The sequence below is a fragment of the Microtus pennsylvanicus genome, chromosome 12 (assembly GCF_037038515.1).
Source record: "Microtus pennsylvanicus isolate mMicPen1 chromosome 12, mMicPen1.hap1, whole genome shotgun sequence".
NCBI classification, from domain to species: Eukaryota; Metazoa; Chordata; class Mammalia; order Rodentia; family Cricetidae; genus Microtus; species Microtus pennsylvanicus.
Window position 1 is genome coordinate 65,827,550 of NC_134590.1, and position 27,489 is coordinate 65,855,038.

Sequence of the window (27,489 nt, forward strand, 5' to 3'; positions counted from 1 at the left end):
CCAGAAAAGTCTTGGACCTAATAAACTATTCCAGCAAGGGAGCGGAACAGAAAAAAAATCAACATATAAAAAAATTAGTAACATTTCTGTATGCCAAAAAATTCCATTCACAATAGCTTCAATAAATGAATGAATGAATTAATGAACCTTACCAAAAAGGTAAAGACCTCCACAATGAAAGCTTTATGACATAAAGAAATTGAAGAAGTCATTAGAAGAAAAAACTTCCTGTGCTCACTGATACGCAGAATTAATATTGTAAAACCGGCCTACTAGTTGCAATGCATCTACATCAAAATTTCAATTACATTCTTCATAAAACTACAAATACAACCCTAACTTTTGTGTGAAGCATAAGACCCTAAATAGCCCAAAACAACCTTATGCAGAAAGAAATGCTGTTAGTCTCCCAAACCTGATTATACTACAGAGCTACAGCAACACAAACCATATGTACTGACACACAAAATGAGACATGTAGACCAAAGAGAGAATAGAGTCAGAAATAAATTGACACAGATACAGCCTTTTGAGAAAGGTATCAAATTATACTTGGAGAGACAGACAACTTAATAATGCTGTAAAAGCTGGATTTCTACATGTAGAAAAATCAAACTAGAATCCTATCACCCACCATGTACAAAATAAAAAATAGAAGTAAATTCAAAGGTCTTATTGTAAGACCTGGATCTTTGGAATGCTAGAGGAAGAAAACAAAGATGGAAATTCAAAGGAAGTCCAGCCATAATGTTTATCTATACTTTCCAAGAGCTGGGATTACAAGTGTGTACCACACACCCTCAAGATATAGGAAACTACCTCCTGAACAAGACCTCAATAACTCAAGGAAAAAAACCCTAAGAATTAATAAATGTGTTCCTATGAAAAGTGAATGCTTACACACACAGCAAAGAAAACAATCTCTATAGTGAAGAGATGGACCACAAAGCTGAAACATCTTTGCCCACTACATATTAGACAAAGGATACAACATACATACAAACATACATACCTAGAGAAAAAAAAATTAAACACACACACAAAAAGAACAAAATAAAAACAAATCAATCAATAAATGATATGATGAAGTGAACAGGTAGTTCTCAAATGAAGAAAAACAAATAGCCAATAAATATTTGAAAAAGCGTTCAATATGCCCAGCTATCAGAGAAATGCTAATTAAAACTTTCATCTCACCCTAGTTAGAATGGTTATTGCCAAGAAACCAATAACAACAAACACTGGCCAAGAATATAGAAAGAGAAGAAGAGCCCTATATATTTCTGGTAGGAATATAAACCAGTAAGCTCACTATATAAAGTAATAGGAAGGTTTCTCAAAAACTCACTACTATATATACCCAAAGGACTTTTTATTTTTTGAGACAGGGTTTCTCTGTGTAACAGCTCTGGCTGTCCCGGAGACCAAAGTGGCCTCAAACTCACCAAGATCTCCCTGCCTTTTCCTCCAAGTGCTGGGATTAAAAGTGTGTGCTATCCTTGGCCAGTAACCCAAAGGACTCTTAGGTCAACTACCAAAAAGTTATCTGTATGCCCATATTTATTGTTATGCTAGTTATAATAGTTAAGAAACTTGAACAAGCCTAAATGTCTAACAATAGATGAATCAATAAAAAATGTTATCTACACAATGAAATTTTGTTTATTTACTAAAAAATTTACACGTATTTGTGTGAATTTGAGAGGTACACATTTGCCTCAATGTTCACGTGGAAATCAGAGGACAATTTTCAGGAGACAGTCTATAGGCCCTAATGATTAAACTCAGGTCATTGGGCTGCACAGCAAATGCTCTTACCAGCTGAGCTATCTCACTCACCAGTCCCCATCTCTCAAGCCCACATCTGTGTTTATTAAGCCAGAAAAGTAAATACAAATACATCTAGAGCTGGATTCTCCTTAAATTTCCATCCAAAAATTCCAATGTCTACACTGATAAAACATTAGGCATACTGTAATATCCCAACTTACTTCACTTATATTTTATTTATTTATTCATTACTGTGGGTGTGATGTATATGTGTGAACACACATATGTACCATTGCATGTATACCCGTAACTTTGAGGAACTGGTTCTCTCCTACTTTTACTTGGGTTCCAGGAATTGAATTCAGACTGTCAACTTAGTGTGGCAAATGCTCCATCTACTGAGTTACCTCGCTAGGTTTTTGAATGACTCTATTTCTGCTTCAACTCTTCCTGTTTGCCTCTTCTGCTCCCTAATCTACCTTCTCAACCTTTAATATTTCTTGAACTACATTTATACACTCCAAGCATTTTAATTTTATTGGGAATAAATTTTTTAAACAAATAGACAATCTTATTCATAGGCCACAGTGTGAATCTGCAATTTTTAAAAAAATCTAGCTCCCCAGATTATTCTGACAGGCAAGGACGCAGACTAGCACAAGTCAGAGAGGTTAAAAGATACCCCTTTCAGATTTCTAAGTGATGGGGAAAAATAATTTTTTCTATGTATCAAGGTTCCAGAAAATCCTTGAAGTACACATTTCTTGGGCTCTGTCCAATGCCTGAAGACAGTCAACCTAACAGTAGTGTAGGATTCAAGCCCATGTTACCTACAGATAAACAAGATGTAATGTAAGTGATGGGCACTTCTTACCAGAGGTCAGAGAGTAGACATGGCACTATTAACGTAATAGATGAATGATCAGTCATCTGTCACTCTAGTTTGAATTTAAGCCTGATTTCTACTACAGAGGCAGCACCAACAAGCTGACTATGACAGAGAATGGAAACTGTGGTGGTTAATATCAACCATCAACCTGATGAGCTCTAGAGCCACTTCGGAATTAAGTCTTTAAGCATACCTGTAAGGAATGACATACATTGGTTAAGTGAAATAAGACATGCCTATTCTGGCAGTACATTCCCTGGGCAAGGGCCCTGAATTAAATAAAAAAGGTGAAAGTGGTCTGAACACTCACTGTTCTCTGCTTTCTGACCACAGACACAATATATGCAGCTGGCCCAAGTTCCTGTTACCATGTGTGGTGGTTTGAATAAGAATGACCCACACAGGCTCATATATTTGAATGCTTAGTTACCAGGAAGAAGAACTCTTTGGAAGGATTAGAAGGATTAGGAAGTGTGTCCTTGATGAAGGAAGTGTGTCAATGGGGTTGAGCTGTGAGGTTTAAAGGCCCATGCCAGGTCCAATCTGACTGAGATAATTCCTACTTGAGATGTAGCTCTCAGTCACTTCTCTAGCACCAAGCCTACCTCCCTGCTGCCATGCTCCCCAACATGATGATAAAAGACTAACCACTGAAACTATAAGCAATCCCCAATTAAATGCCTTCTTTTATAAGAACTACCTTAGTCATCGTGTCTCTTCACAGCAATAGAACAGTGACTAAGACATGACTTCCTCACCATGATGAAGTATCATGGACTATGAGCAGGAATAAACCTTTCCATTCATCGTTAAAGCACCTTTTGTCAGGAATTTTGTCATAGCAATGAAAACTGTAACTATTGTTGAAGCTGAGGATATGACAGTGAAGGTGACAGTTCTGAGTCCACTGCTTGCCTGAATGTGGTTAAAGTAGAGTCAAGATTTAACAAGGACTTCCAAGTTTTGCAAATGAATCCTTAACAATGTTAAGACCTCTTCCAAGGCTGAGTAAGTCCTAGAGCACTGGCCGCAATGTGGCTGGTTCCACTATGACACGCTCAACAGTCAAATACTAAAATTACACATATACTAAGACATCCCAGTTCCCTGCCTGCTGATACACTCAGTACTCAGAAGGAGAGAAGTCAGGAACCGCTCTATGTATGACTAAAAGACTAAACCAACTTCTGTACCTCGGCATCTATACTTATGGTTTCATGTTCTGGGGAAGACTATACAAAGGCATCACTCTGAAATATCTCACGTTGTTTCATCCTTGAGATGACATAAAAATATGGCTGTCTGGAATATTCCTATTTTGTGAGTAAGCTGTGGCCACCAACATTCAACACTATTGGGAAAGCACTATAACCAGATAGCTGGAATGAAAAATGCTACCAGAGTATTTTTTTTTACTCAAATACAAGTTTTCTCTGTGTATTACATAGTAAATATAGTAAAAGAAAAAATCCAAACATATTCTTTCTCCCACTCTCTTTCTCTAATGTCAGTAAAATTCCATGTAAGTGGTTAACAGGTTAACATCAATGTGAACTGTGCATCTTTTTTTTTAGTGCTAATGATCAATCTTTATTTATACTTTTAGAAATAATTGTTGTATGAATATAGTTCCTCTGAACAATAAATCATGTTACTTCTTTTAATTTTTATTATAAAAAAATTTAAATTTCATTACACATACCTAATCCAAGTTCCCACTCCCTCCCTTCCTCCCATTCCCTCCACTTCTCCCCTCCCCCATCCATTCCTCAGAGTAAGGCATATTGCTTTGGGGAAGGTGCAAGGCCCTCCCTACTATATCTAGGCTGAGAAAGCTATCCATACAGAGAATAGGTTCCCAAAAAGCCAGTACAAGCAGTAAGGATAAATTCTGGTACCACTGCCAGTGACCCCTCATTCTGTCCCAGCCATGCAACTGTCAACCACATTCAGAGGGTCCAGTTTGGTCCTATGCTTGTTCCTTCCCAGTCCAGCTGGAGTTGGTGAGCTCCCATTAGCTCAGGTAAACTGTTTCAGTGGGTGTACCCATCATGGTCTTGACCACTTTGCTCAATTTCTCATTTTTCCCACTCTTCAACTGCACTTTGGGAGCTCAGTCCAGTGCTTCACTGTGGGTCTCTGCCTCTGTCTCCATCAGTTTCTGGATGAAGGTTCTATGGTGATATTTAAGATATCCATCAGTCTAACTACAGGACAAGGCCAATTTGGGCACCATCTCCTTTATTGCTTAGGGTCTTAGCTGGGGTCATCCTTGTGGATTCCTTGGCATTTCTCTAGAACCAGGTTTCTTGCTAACCCTATAATGACTCTCTCAATCAAGGTATCTCTTTCCTTGCTCTCATCTCTGTCCTTTCTCCATCTCGACTATCCCATTTCCTCAAGTTCTCCTTGTCCCTCCCCTTTTCCGTCCTTCTTCCACTTCCCCCACCCTTCTGCCCCCACCCCTATATTCCCAATTTTGCCATGTGATCTTATCTATTTCGACTTTCCAGGTGGATCTACATATGTTTTTCTTAAAGGTTTGCCTTGTTACTTAGCTTCTCTAGGATCATCAAGTATAGCCCTAATATCCATTGTTTATAGCTAGTATCCACTTATGAGTGAGTATATACCCATATTCATCTTTTTGGGTCTGGGTTACCTCACTCAGGATGGTATTTTCTAGTTCCATCCATTTGCATGCACAATTCAACATGTCATTTTTTTTTTGCCACTGAGTAGTACTCTAATGTGAAAATGTGTTCTATTTTCTTTATCTATTCTTTGGTTGAGGGGCATCTAGGTTGTTTCCAGGTTCTGGCTATTACAAATAATGCTGCTATGAACATAGTTGAACATATGTCTTTGTAGTATGATTGAACATCTTTTGGGTATATGTCCAAGAGTGGTATTGCTGGATCCTTAGGTAGGTTGATTCCCAATTTTCTGAGAAACCGACATACTGATTTCCAAAGTGGTTATACAAGTTTGCATTCCCACCAGCAATGGATGAGGTCCTCTTTTAAAAGTTTGTTGTGAAGTAACAGGTAAAAGACAAGCAAGCCTTACAAGCAAAACGCAGGCAACTCCAAGTCAAAGAAGGTCTCTTAGAATTAGTGTCACAAACAATGAGATGCAACAAGCTCACTTCTAAGTTACTATTTTAGGAGACAATAGAGAAATAAAAACTGAAATAATATGCAACGGTTAAAACTCAGCAAATGTAAATATAAGAATTGTGCATTTCACTGTAACTTTACCATTAAAAAAAACTTTTAAAAAATGTGGCTTTTTCTTTTTTTCAAATTTGATATAGGATCTTACTATGTGGGACTGGCTAACTGGTCTCACAGTAGACCTTGTCATGTAGACCATGTATGTGGCCTTGGACTCAGCAGAGATCTGCCTCCTGAGTGTTGGGATTAAAGGTACACCGAGCAAAAGCCACACACACACACAATTTAAAAAAAAAATGACAGGGCAATGGCTGGGGAGATGACAAAGTAAAGAGTTTGCTGAGCAAGCAGGAGGACCTGAGTTTGAATCTCTAACACCCATGTAAAAAGCAGGGCACAGTGACACATCCCTATCATCTAAACTCTGGAGAGATAAAGACAAAAGTTTTGCTAGAGCTTGTTGGCCAGTTAATCTGATTGACTCAGTGAGCTTTACCCTATCTCAAAAAATAAGGTGTATAGTCATAGAGGAAGACACCCAGTATCAACCTCTGGTCTCCACACGTATGTGTATCTACCATCTACACACACGCACCTGCGCACACACATTGACACTACAAATAATTGTCTTAATATATGTAAGATCTAGACTTCAATTCCTAGCACATCATACACATCTTACATACACATATATATCATTTTAATAAAAGATCAGGTGAAAAGTAAAAGAATAAAATGAGAAATTAAGCACTTTCACAAAAATGTCCAAGGCTTATGTGGTTCAAAGTCTACTCAAATGCCATTTTAATATAAATGTTACCAAACACATACACAAAATTCACAGCTTCTTTTCATTAGGGTTTCATAACCCCCACAACCTTCTTATAGTCAATATAGGCCTAGGAAACCACTAAAGTGTCAAACAGTTTTCTTCCCTTTCCCTAGAAAGGAGGATATGTATCTTACTAAACTTAGAAAACCGGAAACACACATGATACTTTATAATAATAGACAGAGATTGAAGACATGAATCATATAGGTTCCCATTTCGTGATAAAGGCACCTTCAAGCAAAGCTCTATAAGAAGTCTGGCCTACCTGGTCTGCACAAGTCTCCATGCTGTTCTTTTTCACTGGCGTAGACCTCCATGCACCAAGCATGGTATGCAAATGAGAAGAGATCTTCTATTTTACCAGGTGGTCGGATTGCATTGTTCAATCTCTTAAGCCAGTCTTGACACTGCTCAAAGGTTGGGAACTGACACCTTTGCAAAGCAAAACAAGTATGAATGTAATCAGATAACAGTTGATAATGAAGTCTAAGAAAAGCCACCATTTCAAGAGTGCCTGTTCATAATGAAGGATCAACTAGAAGTGAAGAAAGCATCACAGACAGTCATTCACTACTACTTACAATAAAAACAACAAATTACAGCCAGGGGTACAAAATCTTTAAAAAATGGGAGGGTGGACATATGGAAAATCTATTATTTTAATCTAATGAATCTCTTCTGAAAGTAATAATGGTGATTATCAAAGTAAAGCATTAGTTTGTCTCTCCGATGAATTAGGTCTCACCCTACTTCTTCAGATAGTTCTAAAGTCATCTATCTCTCTCAAGAAAAGTCAGAAAAGTTCAGAAGTTCTTTTTCTTTTGTTATGATATAATAGGTCAACCTAAAAAAGAGACCACAACACTATCCATAGCCAGTTGGGAGGTGGTTTCAAAATTTGTCTACTTAGCAATTAGGACAATCAAATCCAAATTAAGCCAGAGGACATGCAAACTTTCAGCTACAACCACACAGAGAACAAAATAGTTGTATTATCAACAGCAATTTCAGCATATACAATTAAAGGGTTAGAATAATTAATACAAATTGAGTTTTTGAGGACTTACATAACTTTTATTTTTAAATGTAGTGCTGAAAACTGAAACTACACAAACTTTAAAATCTGAATGGCTGTCAGTTATCAAAAGTAAATTGGTGTGGTAGCTCCTTCCTGTAACCACAGGAAGTCAGAAAGTTAAAGCAGGAGTACTACAAGTCTCAGGCCACCTTGGGCCACACAGACTGCTTCAGGAAGGAAGACTAATGTGAGTAGCTAAAAAGGCAAGTTAATGTTTTCCTTAACAGGGAGGTCCCTTACACCCTTCCCTTGTCCCAACCAAGGTAGCTCATTAACATGACAACATGGTATTTACTGGTACCCCAAAACAGATCAAAGGAATAAAGTAAAAATGTCAAGAATGGAGCATGTCTAGAGTTACTAAATTAAAAACATATTTTAGGCATAATTTTGCAACAATTAGGGTAAAATTATACTTGATAAAATCATGAATAAATGTTAAACTTAGAGAAATTTTGGTGAGAGATAAGACACTTGCATTTTCTCAAAGTGATTTATTGGTTATATGGGGGAGAATGTAGAAATTTACTACTGCTGCTGCTGCTACTACTACTACTACTCTATTACTAGAGAAATTGGGTAACACTCTGGACTAATAAGAAGTCATCAATAGGGGACAAGTAGATCAATTGTCTCTAGATGTAACACAGGACCTTGAAAAGAAAGTGTGTGTCTGTGTGTCTGTGTGTGTCTGTGTATTCCAATTGTGGAGACCTAACTTCAATTTAACCTTGAAGAAACTCTAGACAATCATAAAATGAGAAACAATCTACTGAAACTATAGTATTCAAAATGCCACTGTCATAAAAGACACAGAAAGGTTACAGAAAGATTCCAGATTAATGAAGATTACAGTCATGCAGCTAAACACATTATCTGACTCTGAATGAATTCTCTACTGAATGTGCTGACTGAGAAGGGGTGAGAATGAATGTTATAAAGGACAAAGATAATAGATCTGGCAAAAGTCTTATCGTATAATTGTGAAACTGACAATGGTATACAAGTTATATGAGGAAATATTCTATTATTAGGAAAGGATTTAAGGTTGAAGAGCCAAGTGGAGCAACTTAATTTTTCAGAAAAGAATCTCAATCTCTCATTTCTCTCTCTTCTCTCTCTCTCTCTCTCTCTCTCTCTCTCTCTCTCTCTCTCTCTCTCTCACACACACACACACACACACACACTCACACACACACACACACACAGGCTCTGCAAATTATAAAGTAAATTGGGATACAGTAGTAACAAGGGTAAATGTTACACGACTACTATTTTAATTTTTATACTTTTTATATATTTAAAAGTATGTCCAAATAAAAAGTGTCTGTTTATATAACAATATTCACTAAAAATAAAATATTTCAGGAACTAACTAGTCAGAAATTATTCTAACAAATGGAGCCTTCAAAAGACATTTTGCTAACAAACTATGTAACAACAATTTAAAGAATATTTTTGCCAATACTTCACAGCCTCACAAACACACCACCTACCTGATAACTTTGCAGTCTTTGCATGTCAAATGAAGCTGGAATATATCACGGCATTCAACACTTTCTATAAGCTGTAATGGAACCTAAAATTAAAAAGGATAAAGTCCTCTTAGTCAAAAGGCACTGATGTTGCAGGCACACTCAGCCCAAATGATTAACAGGGAAAGAAGCAATCAGAGCCACAAGTTTAACTGGACCAGTAGTGACTTACTAGAGCCCATTAGAGTTTCCCTTTCCCTAAATCAGTGACCTCAAGTCACAGCATGATGACCACCAAGAAGAGGTAGGCACTTTGGAAAAGAAGAGGGAATAGATCCTTGAATATTAAACTCACAAGGTCATCTCTCAAGGTTCTACTTTAAGAAGCTATGATTTGCAGTAACACAAAAGCTGAAGAGCTCTACACAGAAGTACTACAGGTCTAGTGCAAACAGGACTCCAAGTGTTCATTGTTCCAGATGGCAGAGTAGATTCATTCCTCAGTTCTTAGCAAAGGAGGCTTCTGAAAAAGGAGGAGGCCTAACTGCCTGCACGGCACACCAGTAGCCACTGGTCAGAGTCCCTACTCAGTAGAATAGAACACAGATAACAAGAAGTTATACAGTAGTCAAAGAAACTAAAATAGGCTAGATCCAATTTGCTCAAAAAAAAAAAAAAAAAAACAACAGTTGAAGAGCCTTGTTTGTCAAGTAGGACTCAAGGCTTGAGTGAATTGGAATGGTCCCCCTCCCTGCCAACTAGGTCAGCAGGTCCTACTTAACAATAGTGGACAGAGATCGATACGCCAGTGAGACAGAAGAAATGTCTCTCAAGTGTGTAAACGACTCTCAGGTTGACGCAGTGACATTCTTTCTGAAAATATCTGACTTAACCTCCAACTACAAAAGCATTTTCCAAACAAGATATGAAAAAATAAAAATTCATTTTTTTTCAAGACAGGGTCTTATGCATTCCAGGCTGGTCTTTAACTCCCTATGCCACTAAAGACAGCTACTAACTCTCTTACCTTCCCAAGTGCTAGAATTACAGTCTATACCACCATGGCTTTATTTGGTGCTTTGCATTCAGGGTTTGTTTGATGCATACTAGGCAAGTACTCTACCAACTGAGTTACAATCAGCCCTGAGTGCATTCTCCCACCCCACCCCACCCCCAAGACAGGGTTTTTCCGTGTAGTCCTAGCTGTCCTGGAACTCACTCAGTAGTCCAGGCTATCCTCAATCTCATAAAGCTCCATCTGCCTCTGCCTCCCAAGTGCTGGGATTAATGGTGTATACTACCCCCACCCAGACTGCATACACTCTTAAGGCCTTGTGAAAAAGAGTAGCTTACTTGTCCCTAATGCTGTATCAAACCCAGTCAGAATGTGGCTATAGGAACTGCAAGTAGCACTCCAAAAATTTGCTTAGGTTTGTTCACTGACCATGCTGCCTCCAAAGAGTAGCCCCATGTCAGCCCTGCTCGTTTCAGAGCTGGCTTACTACAAACTCTGACCTACTAGCTGGCAGAATAACAAAAAAGATCTTTCTGGTGTATGGTGACCAAAGGTAACTGCTAGACAAAGAAGAATACCAACAGCTGTTAGACTGCCACCTGTTAGGCACTGAGAGACTGACCAAGAAACAAAGTTTTATAAACCATTTCTGCTTTAAACTCTGTTTACATAATATTCTAAGTTTATTTATTATTCTGTGTACACACACAACACAGTAAGCATACACAGGTCAGAAAACAACTATAGGGAATTGGTTCTCTCCTTCCACCTTTATGCAGGTTCCAGGGAGTAAACTTGGGTCAGCAAGCTTGTCCAGCAACTGCCTTTAGCTTCTGAGCCATCCCTTCCACTCTCAGTCTACGTTTTTGATCATAATACTATTACTTATTATAAACTTTATTTTCACCCCACAAAATATTCTCGTAAGAGCAACTAGGGCACTGGTAAAAGAGAATAGACTCACACCGGAGACAGGTTTTCAAGACTGCAAGGTAATATGAAACAGCCATCACCCAAGAGTCTCATGCCACCCACTGTGGTTTCAGAAATAGCAGATTAAGATCAGTGTGTTCAATTACACAACAAAAACTGTTTTAAACTTTCATAAATCCCACTTGAACACTTAGTTGCTTAACAAATTATCTAAGTTTCAAGGAAATGTAGTTTGGAAAAAATAAAGAATAGACGATTGCTCATACCAGGAATGCTACAAATGGACTCTCCACAGAGGTATTTCACTCTAGGAACTGTAAACTTGATGTTTACTGAGGTTGTATAGATAAAAGGAATAGTGCTCATTGTATCCAAGCCTATAAGCAGTCAATGTGCTGTGAAATTAAGAGAATATTTGATATTAGGTAGCTATTTAAAATTTAATGGCAACTTTTTTTTCTGAAGTGCTAAAAATGCAAAGTAGGGCATGCCACCATAGAGATAGCACATTTGGGTTCTAATGGCTTAAATATGCATGATTTAGATAAAATGACCTTTAATAGCTTTTTGTTTTGTTTTGTTTTGGGTTTTTTGTTGTTTTATTTTTGTTTTTTTGTTTTTGTTTTCGAGACAGGGTTTCTCTGTGGTTTTGGAGCCTGTCCTGGAACTAGCTCTTGTAGACCAGGCTGGTCTCGAACTCACAGAGATCCGCCTACCTCTGCCTCCCGAGTGCCAGGATTAAAGGTGTGCGCCACCACCGCCTGGCTTATAGAGTTTCCTCATCTCCTGTGTTTGTAGCATTTATCTGCTGAAGAAAGAGCAGAGGGTCGCAGAGAAGGGAAGGGAGAAAGGCAACCACTATCAATCCTCTGGTCTAGATCTAGGATCTGTTGCAGGAGGAATAAGCTATCTTCTTCCTAGAATGACCTCAGGAACCCTAGCACTGTGGTGTTTCTCAATAAGAAATGTGCATAGTCCCTACAATGTCAAGATAACTTTGCATAATCATTTTTCTGTGCAAACACAGTGTTTGGGGTTTTGTAAGTGACACATGGCTCTAAGACTTAGAGATTTAAAATGCTAGAGAAAACACTTTCATCTAAGGAAATGGATTAAAAGTAAGAACAGTTGTCAGTTTCTTAAACATTAAAATCACACTATGAAAAAATATCACAATACAATCTACTCAAATAGTTACTATAAGAAATAAATGATGAATGACACAGGCCTAGTCACAGAAATGTACTGTTTTAAAATGAACTTAAAATCCAAAAGGGGAGAGAAGATCTAATATTCATTTTAAATCCATAATAATTTCAAGTAATTATTTACTGAGTTGCAGGTATCAAGAGACATATTGGATCCTAAAGACACAAAGACAAATCAACAAAGCGTTACATGTCTAGTAAAAGCTGTGAAAGTATGTTTACATACAGAAGCAGGCCACTGAATGCAATTACTGCCAAGAATGGAACAGACTTGAGCAAAGCTTCACAGAGGAAGTTACTACCTGAACCAAGTTCTGAGAGATGAAGAGAAAGTCCCCAGGCATGAGAGAAGGGAAAATGTGCAAAATATGAGGTCTGCCAGAGGGGCCCAGTTTTACTATTAGAAAGGAGACAGAAAAGCTTACAGGGACAAGGACCACAGCTTCACATCATGCTGCATAATTGACTTTCATAGAACAAATAAAGAAAACAGCTTTAAGATGGTAGATGATGTGATTTTATTACAGACCCTATTCCCAAACAAATCTAAAAATAGACCTTTAAGTATTTAGCCAAATCTAGTGAGCTGATAAATGGGATGATATGGGAAAATGTAATAAGATGAACCTTTATCATTCTCACAGGCAATTGAATTATAAGTTCTCTGATGCCAGCCACTTAAAGAACAAAAAAAATTAAGTTTAAGTTGAGTGGTAAATTGACTCCCTCCCCTAGGACATGGCAGGGAACTTTCAATTGCTGGTTTGTTTTTGTTTTTGTTTTTTCCCCCCGGAGACAGGGTTTCTCTGTGGCTTTGGAACCCGTCCTGTCTTGTAGACCAGGTTGGTCTTGAACTCATGGAGATCTGCCTGCCTCTGCCTCCAGAGTGCTGGGATTAAAGCGTGTGCCACCACCACCCGGCACCATTTCCACTTTTTATCCACTGGTCAGAAATGATCAAATCCAAATGAACCATTGTGTTGGTTAGTTTTGTTAACTTGACACAAACTAGAGTCACCTGAGAAGAGCCCCCCCCCCCCACGCTTGAGGAATTATCTCAATCCAGATTGGCCTGTGGGCATATCTGTGGGGCATAATCTTGATTAATGATTGATGTGGGAGAGCATAGTCCATGGTGGGCAGTACTACCCCTGGATTCTGCTTCCATTACTGCCTTCAGATTCCTGCCTTGACTTTCCTCAATGATAGGCTGTAAGCTGTAAGGTGAAATAAACCTTTTCTTCCCCAAGTTGCCTTTGGTCATTGTGTGTATTACAGCAACAGAAAGCACCCTAGAACTCTGTGAACATAGTACATTTTCTTTTTCCTTGGTGACTCTGGTGTGCACTGTTAGTTAATGGACTGAATAGAGACATAACCCAATTATAGAAGGCAGGCAGAAGAATTCAGGTCAAAATGGCTTGAGAACGTGAATGAATGAATGAATGAATGAATGAATGAATGAATGAATGAGTAAGTAAGTAAGTAAGTAAATACATAAGTAAAATGTCAGCTCAAAAATGACAGCCACTGATCTTATAAATCACAGGCTGCAACTTGAATAGTTAGGTAATTTCTAGAAAGATGAATAAAATTAATGCAAGCAATAGATTTCAAAGAATCCTCCAAATCACATAATCTGAATGAAGACCTGAGCTCTTAAAGACATCACAACACACTTCTCTGCACTGGCACTCAAATGCAGAAAGCCACAACACCGGCAAGTAAAGGGGAAAAAATACTCCTACTGGTGGAAACTGGTGAAGTTGTGGGGCTTTCTGGGCTGGTTCACTGAAGACTACCAAGGACAGAAGTGCACTGGACGAACCAGTTCTACTTAGTGGAACCTCATAACCAAAAAAGAGCAAATGCACTCATAACAACTTCCAACTTCCTTTGCATTAGTAAGAGTTCATTATGCAAATAAACAACATACTAACATGGATCCTTACCAATGTAGGAGCCTGATGTCGGTCTGTAATAAACTTTGTACCTTTATAAAGCTTAATAAAACAGCAGCATCTGGTACAAGTATTAACTAACAAGCAGACAAGATGAATTGTTTTAAATAAATCATAGGAGTACCTTACCAAACAGTCCTTGAGCATGAAATTAAATGAGAGAAATGCACAGTACAAAATGCTTTCAAATACCCAAGCCTGTACAATTCTTATTTCTTCCTTTTCTTATCTACCTTACAGGAAGGATGGTTGGTAATCACTTACATTAACAATAGACTCCTTAAACTTGATGTGAAGTCTGTAATTAGAAAGGGCAATGATGGCATCCTCAGCACGGCCCACATACTCTGTGCTCTCTCCATGAAGTTCAAGGAAAGGAACCTGGAAAACAAAAGAAAACTTTCATAGTTCCAGAGCAGAAATGGTCCAGATTAAATGGTCAGGTGAACAAAAGGACAATAAACCCTCTGCCATACAAGTTTAAATCAAGAATCTGAAAGACAGCTTACACTCACCTCATTTCAATATACTTACCAAAATTAGGAACTTTTATGATGATAAATAATCATACTAAACAATGACCTTTTAGGAAATAAATCTTTCAAAAAGGAACAATGTTTTCCAGATTGCACTTCTATATGTACAGTTTAGGAAATGCATCTATTATACATTATTTCAATCCACTAGTTTTGCTCCATCGTTATTATAATACACTGTCAAAAATGGTCTGTAATTACCTGCAGATTCTCATCTTCTCGAATCAGCTGCTTCCTGGGAAATATCTGATTGGCTTGGATGCACTCCAGGCTATGCCGCATCTCTTCATCCTGGAAAACCCCAGTGTTTAATTTAAAAACTTCTACTTATCATCCATACTTGATTTTTCTGCCATGTTTACTTATGTAATCACAATAATAATCCAATGACCATTTTGAAACAAGCAGAAAAACTCAGGAAAACTATCCCCCAAAGTGTTTCATCTACTATCTTAGTTATTGCTATAGTTTGGATAAGGGTTCCTCAAAGGACCACATGTTAAAGGCTTTGATGCTAACACACAGCACTGTTAGCAGGGAGCTGGAAATTCTGAGAGGCAGTAAGAGGAAGATAGGCCAATGAAGGGAGCTAGCCCCTTCCCTGTTTCCTCCGCACCACAAAGTGAGTGGGCTTTCCATCCCATGTTCCCACCTTGATATAAACCAGGGCCAACTGACCAAGACAATCAGCCAAAATAAATCTTTTCTCTTTTTTAGTTTTTTAGTTGACTTCTCTCAGCATTTGTAATAAGAACAGAAGTCTGACTATTACAAGTATCCCTAATCTGAAACACACTGATGCAAAAATTATCAAGCATTACAGTCTCTGTGGGCACCAAGAGGCTGTGATGCCTTTTAAAAGAAACCAATAAGCAGTAATTTTGCTCCATATGTTATAATTTTACATCTTTATTTTTGAAAAATATATACTTACTTAAAAATAAAGAAATTATGTTTGAAATTCACTTCAACATAATTAAGGGGTATAAGAAAGGAATGGGAGAAGAATAAATGAAACAGCTCTATGAATTGATAATTCATGAAACTATTAAGTGCTGAATGTTAGTTTGCTACATTGTATATCCTTTATGCAAAATCTGCATAACAGAAAGCTTCAAAAAGGTGTGCTTTAGGGTTGGAAAGATGGCTCAGAGGTTAAGAGCACAGGCTGCTCTTCCAGAGGACTGAGTTCAATTCCCAGCAACTACATAGTGGCTCACAATCATTTATAATGAGATCTGATGCCCTCTTCTAGCATGCATGCATACATGCAGGCAGAACAATATACATAATAAATAAATAACTTTTTAAATGTTTTAATATAAAAGAAAACAAACAAAAAACTAAACTAAAAACTAAATTTCCAAAATTTAAAACAGTGTAAACCACTATCCCTGCTCATTCTGCCTTACACTACCAAGAGGTCTCTTCCAGTTAAGACAATTTCAAAGTAGGAAGTCAAGCACTCTCAAAAATAACTACTTTAGCAGGGCAGCGGTGGCGCACGCCTTTAATCCCAGCACTTGGGAGGCAGAGGCAGGTGGATCTCTGTGAGTTCGAGGCCAGCCTGGTCTACAAGAGCTAGTTCCAGGACAGGCTTCAAAACCACAGAGAAACCCTGTCTCGAAAAACCAAAAACAAAAAAACAAAAAAAAAACTACTTTACACTCTTGCTGTTACAGTACAGGGAGGCCCAAAAGACATATAGTCCATGAGAGAGCCTGGCTCTAGATTATGATGAACTCTGCTCACATAGTCAGAACCCCCTCCATTTTCATTTTACTGGGGATCAAACTGGGGCCTCAAACATGTTAGACAAGCACTACACAGAAAATGTTTTGGTTAGCCGGGCGATGGTGGCACACGCCTTTAATCCCAGCACTCAGGAGGCAGAGGCAGGTAGATCTCTGTGAGTTCGAGACCAGCCTGGTCTACAGAGCTAGTTCCAGGACAGACTCCAAAGCCACAGAGAAACCCTGTCTCGAAAAAAAAAAAAAAAAACAAAAAAAAGAAAAAAGAAAAGAAAAAGTTTTGGTTTTCTGCTCTCTATAGATGGGGTCTCACACTGTATCTCAGGCTGGCCTGGAACTCAGTATATATGCCTGTGTGCACTTCTTTCTCCTTACATAGGCTGGAGAGTCCTACTGGGAACAAATAACAACCCTGGAAACATCTGCCAAAAGACACACTTTAAGTCTCATTTAAAATCCTTTGAAAAATAGAGGTATCTAGGAGAAGGAAATGATGCAGGTGGTGTTGGGGAGTAGGAGTGGAGTTGGATATCATTAAAACAATGTACATGCATGAAACTGTCAAAGAATAACTGAAAAAATCTTTAAGAAAACCAAAATTCAGTATTCTAGAATTCTAGAAATAAAAAAAAGGTAAAGTCTTTAAAGAGACAGAATAAAGTAAAGTGATAGAGTAAACATAAGCCGCGTAAAAATGGAAAATTCACAGAGAGTCTGGATTATGTACATTGTGTTTTCTTTAATATTTTCGATTGTGAAGGAGCTAAGTACAGAGAGACATTTCATTATATGGGCTGCCAAGTGGAACCAGAACGGATATCATGAGGGTATGATTTCAGAATTTGGGTTTAAGGACATGATGCTTTGGAAAGGAGTTTCTTATTTTGTTTTCACAGAGGATGAGACCCTGTTCATTTCTTCTATTCCGATTTGGTATGATGGACCACGTCCTCCTGAAGGGTTGCTGTGAACATCTTCAGAAAATTGCTTCGCTCAACTGCCAACTGAGATGAAACTAGCACACAGGTTATACCATGAAAGACCTAATTAACGACGCCCCCATTCAGCAGGAAGCAGTTTGGAGAGAAAAAACTGCGCCCATGTTCCCAAATATGGTTTATAAATGTTCTTTTACATTTAAAGGGGGATATGATATAGACATGAATAATTTGCATTAGTATAGATTTTGCTTTATTGATAGAGATTTACGGTCAATTTTGTTATATGTATAAATGTTTCTGATGTAACTTTTACTTGATAACTGTTTTGTTATATGTAATTTTGCTATGTTAAAGTTAAAGCCTTTTTTTTTGTTTAAACCAAAAAAGGGGAAATGATGGAGGAAGGTCATTGGTTAAATTATAAGAAACTGCTTGGCTCTCATTGGTTGGGAGATAGGTGGGAGGAGTAAACAGAACAGAATTCCGGGAGGAAGAGGAAGTGAGGTCAGACTTCACAGCTCTGCTCTCGGGAGCAGACGCCTCAGCAGAGATGCCATGCCCCGATCCCAGGCAGACACACGCGATGAAGCTCTGACCTAGAATCTTCCCGGTAAGACCGGTGCTCACAGATTATTAGAGATGGGTTGATTGGGATATCAGAATTAGCCAGTAAGGGCTAGAGCTAAGGGCCAAGCAGTGATTAAAAGAATACAGTGTCTGTGTAATTATTTCAAGGCATAAGCTAGCCGAGCCAGCGGCTGGGGTGTTGGGGACGCAGCCCCGCCGCTCCATATTACAACAAACTAAGGCTCAAAAACAAAAATCCAAATGATAAAACAATACTATTTATACTAAAATAAATCAATGACTCAACAATTTCAAAGAATTACATAGCTAACAAAGTAATTATCAGGAATCCAATAGACAAATGAGAAAATGTTTAAATAATAGCAAAATTGAAGCTTGTGTTATAAGACTTATGACTTAGACATATACTGATACGTACATGTGAGTGAGTAACATGGACCAATCAGAAAACAATACACACAACCATGAGTTCTCATAGCAAAATTCTAACTTTTTTTTTTAATTTGCTATAATGATCTTGGGGTAGTCTGAATGAGACTAACCCCCACTGGCTTATATATTTGAATGCTTGGTTCCCAGTTGGTGGAACTGTTTGGGAAAGACTAGGCTGTGTGGCCTTATTGAAGGAGATGTCTCACGGGGGATGGGCTTTGAGGTTGCAAAAGCTCTTGGCTACCATTTCAGCACCATGCCTGCCATTTGTTCTACCATACTCCCTACCATGATGGTCACGGACTAACCCTCTGGAACCATTAGTAAACCCCCAATTAAATACTTTCTTTTACAAGTTGCCAGTCATAGTGATGGTTTAAAAGAAAATGGCTCCCGAAGGGAGTGGCACTATTAGGAGGTATAGCCTTGTAGGAGGAAGTGTATCACTGTGGGGACAGGCTTTGAGATCTCTTTTCTTCAAGCTTCATTATGACAGTCACTTGACTTCCTGCTGCCTGCAAGATGTAGCAGTCTCAGCTCCAACACCATGTCTGCCTGTATGCTACCATGCTCCCCATCATGATGAAAAAGGACCGAATCTCTGAAACTGTAAGCCAGCCACCCTCAATTCAATGTTTTCTTTATAAGAGTTGTGGTCATGGTGTCTCTTTACAGCAACAGAACAGTAACTAAGACAGATCTTTTATGATGTGTGGTCACACTGCTCTATAACTATTGGGATCTCCAGAGGACTGTGCTAGGTACCACAGAGACATCAACAGTACCAGGAAAAGGACTGTACGGCTGGCTATTTAGCACACGGTGAAGGGCAAGCAGTGCACAGCAGAGCTGCTTTGATGCCCAATTGCTGATCAATGGCACTGGCATGCACACCATGTTAATATTAAGCAAGCACACTTTTAGCTTTGAAAACTGAGGAAAAACAAAAACTGTATACTTTAAATTAAAAAAAAAACAGTAAAATGTCATCATGCTTTGGGTACAAGATTAAATTGGAAAATTGTGATGCCCACTGGTCCACCTTTAAAAAGGGAGAAATTAACTTCCTCCCCTTTTAGTATGACATTACCACACAACTAGCTGGGCAAGGATTGTTGCTATTTCACTTTGTTTTTAATTTTAAAAAGCATTTTCCACGCGTCCCTAATGAAGTTTGAAATTAACATGTTATTTTCAATTTCCTCTTTGTGCACCAGCATGAAACACTTAGGGTCTAGGAACTACCACATGGTTAACGACAAAAACAAACAAATAAATCAGACAATGCTATAGAGAGCAATTTCTCTAGTCCTCAAAGCTTTGCTTACACATTCTTAGGACTGATGAGATGTAGCTGGCTGTGTTCCATCTTCTCTGCCTAAATGGCCCACAGGCCACCGAAATGCCCATTGTGTTCTTCAAGGAAAGGGAAAGGCTGGGTGTGCACAGCTGCCCATCTGTTATGGGTCAAAAGAATCTTTTTTTTAAATATTTATTTATTTATGATGTATACAATATTCTGTCTGTGCATATGCCTGCAGGCCAGAAGAGGGCACCAGACCCCATTACAGATGGTTGTGAGCCACCATGTGGTTGCTGGGAATTGAAATCAGGACCTTTGGAAGAGCAGGCAATGCTCTTAACCACTGAGCCAACTCTCCAGCCCGGGTCAAAAGAATCTTAAAGAAAAGGCAGGGAATTGCTGCCGTCCAGAAAACAAATTCATTTAAAATGTGTGCTATGGTGACAGTGTATGTTAATTAGCTCGGTTTGATCAGTCTATAATATATGCTTGTTTTATAAAGCATTTTACAATATTTCACAATTCTGTAAATCAAATAAAAAAATTTGTGAGTGGCCATCTCACAATCTCTACACTCACCAAACAAACACATAAAAATCATTTTTACATGTCTTGCTTCTTAGAATGTTTTTAGGGAAAGGGAGGAAGTGAGCCTGGGCCTCACATATGCAATAGCATGTGGTTTAGCCTGAGCTACACCTCCAAGCCAGCTTCCTATTAAAGGAAGATATGAAAATCCTGGAGCCCGAGAATGATATATTTCAATCTTGCCTCCATTTACTGACTGACTTAAGGTGTGCTACATATCTAGCTCTCAGGATTCGGCTACCGTAAAAGTAGCTCTTCTATTCATAGTGGACAGGTACTGAGGAGCTGGCAAAGGAGGTAGAGATAATTACGAAGTGGGCAAAACTGAAATTATTTCTTATAAAACATAAACAGATGTATTAGTGTTCACGTTTCATCAAGATAGGAGTCCAACTCTAATTTCTTTATTTTTGTACTTACCATGACCAGTCCAGGGCAGGAGAGACCCCGTCCTTCTCCAATCTCTAACAAGGCTCTTCTTTCTCTTCTCCTTGAGACCTTTTATTTTAGGAAGGAAAAAAAGGGGGAGGCAAAATTGGCAATAGTTTTTCCCCTAATTGGTCATACCCTAATTAAAGAGACCGCATACACAGACCTGAAATTCAACCAGAGTCATCCCTGAATAATCTGAATATCAACCAGCCAAATCCTCACCATTAGTTCTAAACTGAATAACACCTTTGTGGAAGTATTCCTAACTTTAACTAGTTCTGTAAAGAAAGTGAAAACCATTGACATTCCTGTGTTGAGAGTAATTTTCAAATGTTATGAATCTTGAAGATTAAAAAAGCAATAATTAAAATCAATCTGCAAACACAATATTCTCCTAATGTTTCAGGATATTTGTGTGGCTTATTTTATGGAAAATGGATCACCCTGTCTATGGAAACAAATTGACTTAGCAGGTAAAATATGAATCAACCGCTCTATTATCCTGATATTCTGTACTTACCTGAAAATTCCTGAGCTACTATAATCCTCTCACCTGTGCTCCTAAAAACAAAAGAACGTCCAACTAGAAATGCAGGAGTGCTAGCACTCTCCCGAAGGGCTCCTTCCTTCAACAGATTACCATCATACAAACCTGGTGTTGTGGCTTTGCTCAAGTTTAATTTAAAAAAAAAAAGATGGTATTTTGGGGAGTTTGAACGTCAATACTCAGCATAAGAGCTGTAAGAGCAGCATTAAATAAGTGAAAGAGAACATCAAAGGAACAGCGAGGCCAAGGCTCTGTCTCTGTGCCTGTTCCTCTGCTGGGTTGTGAGAAAAGGATTATTTTAACAGAGTGCTCTGAGGGACAATCACTGTTGGAGACAAGGGGCAAAGAAAGATGCTGAGAGCAGCTGGATGTGACAATGCAATACCAGACTTACAAGGCAGCAGTGACACAAGCAGAGCTACCAGATTCTTCATAGTCTCTGAAGCGATAGTTGTGTGTATGCATGCATGTGTGCATACACACACAAACGCACATAATGAGTTGATCCACTAAATGTGACAGAAAGGTATCTCAAACTTGCTGTCTCAGCAACTAGAAAAAGGACTAAGGACTTTCCTGGTGAAGGACACCCTTAAGAAAAGTGAATTCCTCAGCCCGTAAGTGATAGGGAAAAAGAACACAGAGAAACCAAGTTTGTTTCAGATGCCTACTGCTTATCCAGCTGAAAGTGACAACATCATTCACATATTTAAACTACTGTACTATGTTTGTTGTTGTCTTATGTTGTTGTGAAATGAACCCAGGGCCTGGTCACGTGATAGGCAAGTCTTCCACCACTGAATTATTACTTACAACTCAAACTGCTCTATCTTAACACAGACATAAATTTGATACATGTTCTAATTATTAGTATTACATACTAAAAACTGGGCCCAGTGGCACACACTTGTAATCAAAGCATGGAGGAGGCATAAAGGAGGATCCTTGGGGCTCACTGACCTGCCAGTCTAGTAGCTGGTGAGCTTTAGGCTAATAAGAACCACAAGAGAGCCGGGCGGTGGTAGCACACGCCTTTAATCCCAGCACTCGGGAGGCAGAGGCAAGCGGATCTCTGTGAGTTTGATACCAGCCTGGTCTACAAGAGCTAGTTCCAGGACAGGCTCCAAAACCACAGAGAAACCCTGTCTCAAAAAAACAAACAAAAAAAAGAACCACAAGAGACCCTATCTTAGAGCCAGGTGGATCTCTGAGTTTGAAGGCAGCCTGGACTACAGAGCAAGTTCCAGGACAGCTATGGTCACACAGAGAAACCTGTCTTGAAAAACCAAAACCAAAAGGGGATGGGGGAGGAAGGATCAAGATCCTGCCTCCAAGGAAGCAGATGGCATTCTTGAAGATGCTATATAAGGTTTTCACACATGTACACCTGCACACATACATGTACAGGCACACATTTTAAAGTATATGCATATGTATAGAATGTAGGTGGAATATGAAGAATCTGAAATTCTCAGAAGTACATCTCTGTGAAAACAGTTTGGCTGTTCCCAAAAGAGCTTTGTAGTCATGTTTCCCATCAATTTTACTGCTGGGCACATACCTGACAGGATGGAAGGATTTTCTTATACAAAACTTGTACACTAAGAAGCTGGGCTCGGTGCTGCATAATTGTAGTCCCAGATACTCAGGCACTTGAGCCCAACACAACAAGAACCCATCTCAAAAGAAAAAAAAAACCATAAACAGAAATTGAAAGAAATTAAAAATTAAGCCAGGGCATGGTGGTATATACCATGGTGGTGTATGCCAGCACTTGGGATGGGGAGGCAGGCAGATCTCTGTGAGTTAGAGGCCAGCCTGGTCTACAGAGTGAGTTTCCAGGACAGCCAGGGGAAAGACCCTGTTCAGAAGGAAGAAAGGAGGGAGGGAAGAAGAGAAGGACTGATTTTAAGGCTCGTAAAACATTCATGCAACAATATTCATAATAGCCAAAGGATGAAAACAATTCAAATGTACAGCAAATAAAAAGATAAAGCAACATATATAGAATGGAATCTTATTTAACAATAACAAGAAAGGAAATACTGACCCATGACAGCATGGATAAAAAACATTATGCTAAGTGAAAAAAACCTGTACACTAAGGTTCAATTCAATTAACTATCCAGAACAGGTATATCCAGAGGAACAGAGAGGAATATGGAGTGCTTTCTGTGGGCTCAAGGTTATATTCATGGGGGACAGAAATCTAGAATGAGACAATGAAAAGGTTTGTACATGAAGAATATACTAAAATCCACTGAGCTGCATACCTTGGAAAGAGTGGTCTTTATGTGATATGAATTATACCTCAATTAAAAAGTGGGTAAAAGGGGATGAATACTCAAACTAAGTATAAATATTTTTACTCCGAAGAAAGTTACAGAATAAACTGAGCAGCAACAACCTTAATTTTAAACACACGGGCTATGGTCTCTAACGTGTGCACAAATACACAGAGGGTGTGGTTATGGATTTTTGCACCTGGTTTTAGCTTTTTTTTCTCTTTAAGGAATTCATCTCTTAAATATATCACTACAATACACATAGATGAAGTGATAAATGAAGGTACATTTGGAATGGAGAGTACCTGTGAAACAAGATGGACCATGAGCTGATAACTTTTCAAGATCAGTGAAATGGGTAAATAGAGATTAAGTTATTGTCTCTATTTTTAGACCCTCAAACAATGCAAGCTATCATTGAAAACCTTAAGTTTTCAAAGGAACTGAAAAGAGTATATTGAAGCTTTAGATGCATTTCTATGTTTATTTCATATCTAGTTGTGATATACAAGATATGGGATCAACTTAGATATCCATGAATGAACTAACTATATATGCAATAGAACACCAGTCAGCCATAAAAAGAAGAAAAGTCTGGCCAAAAAAAAAAAGAGAAGGAGGAGGAGGAGGAGGAGGAGGAGGAGGAGGAGGAGGAGGAGGAAGCCCAGCATGGCAGTTACACTCTGAGCACAAAATAAAGAAATTGAGTCATTGCAGTTAGTCTGGTAAGCACCTTAAACATCTTCATGTTTTTGTTGTAATAGTATTACATTTTCTTTATAAGAACTGTTAAAAACATATGTAAAGAGTAAACAATTAGTGTACAACAGTGCATTGCCTCTTTGAAAACTGGGAGGTTTGTGCTCAAATGATAAAACATAGTTATTGTTATTGTGTGATCCTGCAAGCCCACTCCTATATATCTAACCAAGAAAACAAAACATATATTACATGAAATTTTCTATAAATGTGTTTACAGCAGTTATTCAAAATAGTCATAGGACCAGGCAGTGATGGCACACATCTTTAAACAAGCACTCAGAAGGCAGGAGCAGGCAAATCTCTGTGAGTTCAAGGCCAGCCTGATCTAGAGAGCAAGTTTCAGGACAGCCAAGGCTACACAGAGAAACCCCATCTCGAAAAACAAAAAACAAAATAGCCAGATCTAAATGACCACTACGGATGAATGAATGAACAGAATGCCTCACACTGAAACAGTGGGCTACACCATTATAGTTAAAGGAATGGATGAACCTTGAACACATTACACTAAGTGAATAAAGCCAGTCACAAAAGACATAAGATAGGGTTCCAGAACAGTAAAATCTGATAGACTGCTGACGGGATAGAAAACAGACTAGTGGTTGCTTAGTGCTGATGGAGATAGAAGGTGAAGGGGATGACAGCTAAGGATAAAGACTGTCTCTCTGAGATGATGAGACACAAGTGACTAGGTAATATGTGAACTGCACTTTAGAAACTTACTTTAATAACTAAGTTGCCTCTGCAACACTTCACCCACACCTAAGTACAGTCATTGTTAACTATTTTGTACTTTTGTTTCAAAAGCTTCTCTATACATATATAAAAACGCACATAAAAGAACCCTAAAAGAGGAAGAGAAGTAAAGAGAATCACACTATATTTGCTATTCTCCAATTTACTTTATTCTAATAGTAAATCAAATCCTTCTTACATCCATGCGTATATTTGGATAGCAGTCCGGCATTTCATTATATCTCAATCTACTATAATCTAATCAGATTACCTGATCATACATTTATACCATTTCCATTTTTCCATTACCACACAAAAAGTCATTTAAAAATGACAATAACAACAAAGCCTATCAGTAACTCTCTATACAAGTCACTATTTCTGTAGCACTGGGTCTTCAAACAGTCTACTGAATGAAAGAATATAAACCGTGTGGAGGGGCCATACAAGGGTTACTGCTAAAGAGTGCATACATGTATGCCTCAAAATCACCACAGTCATCAACTTGTAAGGTCACTTTTGTTGTTTGTTTACTTTAGTTTTGTCTTTCGATGCAGGATCAGAAATGCAGCCAAGACCGACCTCAAATTTATAATCCTCCTTCTTCTCCTAAATGCTGGGATTATGAGACCTCACCACTCCTGGCCTCAACTTGGTGAAAGTTCTAAGAGTTCTGTTATTTTAAAAATTAGATAAATTACACATAAGCAATATCTGTACCAACTATTAAGCACATTTTTATGTGCACAGACAAATGGTACAGTAATGGTTAACAATGGCCACCCTCTTTAGAAAAGGGTGGGATAAGGACTAGAGACCCAGGCCGGTCAGTAGTGCTAACCTAATACACACAAGAGCCTGAGGTTCGTCCTCCAGATCCCAAAAAAACTGGGTATAGTGACACACAGTTACAACCCAACACTTGGAAGGTAGGGAGGAAAGACTAAAAATTCAAGGTCACCATCAGCTACAGGGTAAGTCAAAACCAGCTGGGAAACATGAGACCCTATCTCAAAAAGGAAAAAGTAGGAAGAGACTTTCCATTCTCATACTTTTAGAACACTTACTTTATATTTCTATTAGATGGGTTTGTTTTTGGTTTGGTTTAGTCTGGTTGGTTCTAAGACACGCAGAGTCTTGCTATGTTAGTTTCAGACTGGCCTTAAATTTGTGATCCTCAATTTCCTAAGTGATGAGATTATAGGTGTACATTACCACATCAAGCTAGGAAAATGTATTTTTCTATATAAATTTTTTTGTTGGCCTTTCTGGTTTTGCTCACCCCCTATACTATATACCCCAGGCTGGCCTAAACTCACAACTGTAACCCAGAACTAGCAGAGATCCTGTTGCCTCAATTTCCCAAGTGCTGGGATTACAGGAACAAACCACCATGTCAGCTACAAAGTTATTAAAAGGAAATTGAAAATAACTATTATAGAAAAGGTTTTCATTTGGGGCTGGAGAGATGGCTCAGAGGTTACGAGCACTGGCTGCTCTTTCAGAGGTCCTGAGATCAATTCCCAGCAACTATATGGTGGCTCACAACCATCTACAATGAGATCTGGTGCCCTCTTCTGGCGTGCAGGCATACCCACAGGCAGAATGTTATATATGTAATAAATAAGTAAAAATCTTTTTTAAAAAAAAAAGCAACAGATTTTCATTTAACTAGCCTAAAAAAAGTACAGATAATGGCCTCAAAGAAAACTGATAAAAAAGCAATGACTAAACACATAGGAATTGTGCTCAGATTCTGCTCAAGTGCAGCATTCCTTATCAAAAAAAATGCACCACACCAGCGGGGTTCAGATTTCAGGGTTCTTTCAGACTTTGGAACACTTAAGATTGTGGATTTGGGGATTAGGAATGCCTATCCTATACTAAAGTTATGACCATAAGAGTAAATCATATTATTTATGTGAGCCTCAGATTCATGTGATATATTTAGTATTCTCAGCCGCATAATTAATTATCTTTTTATAGTTATTACTATTATGACTCAATCATATATTTGATAATACATGATCCTACAGGGATAGACTGACTTTGGTAAGACAATGCCCAAAATAGTCTTTTTGTATATGCACACTTCAAGCTTTAAGACAAAGTGGAAACAAGAAGGGGTACAAACATCAGAATAAAGCAAAGGAACATACTGGAGTACATTTGAAAGCTAGGAAGCAGTCCAGGGTAGCTACACTGGTGCATAGGAAATAAGTGACTACGTATAGACAATTTGTTGCATGCCA

At 38.4% G+C, this 27,489-nt stretch overlaps 1 protein-coding gene across 6 annotated transcripts in view; it reads right to left on the minus strand.

The window, feature by feature from the left end:
- The window catches only part of Mtmr3 (myotubularin related protein 3), a 121,115-nt gene that overhangs the window by 38,095 nt on the left and 55,531 nt on the right, over positions 1-27,489 (minus strand). For 5 of the 6 annotated variants that reach the window (XM_075944128.1, XM_075944130.1, XM_075944129.1 and 2 more), the window contains exons 3-7: positions 20,897-20,974; positions 15,075-15,164; positions 14,602-14,718; positions 9,242-9,324; positions 6,933-7,099 (exon numbers count right to left, since the gene is read on the minus strand). In XM_075944128.1, coding sequence (XP_075800243.1) covers positions 6,933-7,099; positions 9,242-9,324; positions 14,602-14,718; positions 15,075-15,164; positions 20,897-20,899 — 460 coding nt within the window. In that variant the 5' untranslated portion in view covers positions 20,900-20,974. The remainder of the gene's footprint in view (positions 1-6,932; positions 7,100-9,241; positions 9,325-14,601; positions 14,719-15,074; positions 15,165-20,896; positions 20,975-27,489) is intronic. The other variant, XM_075944127.1, reaches the window with a different exon arrangement.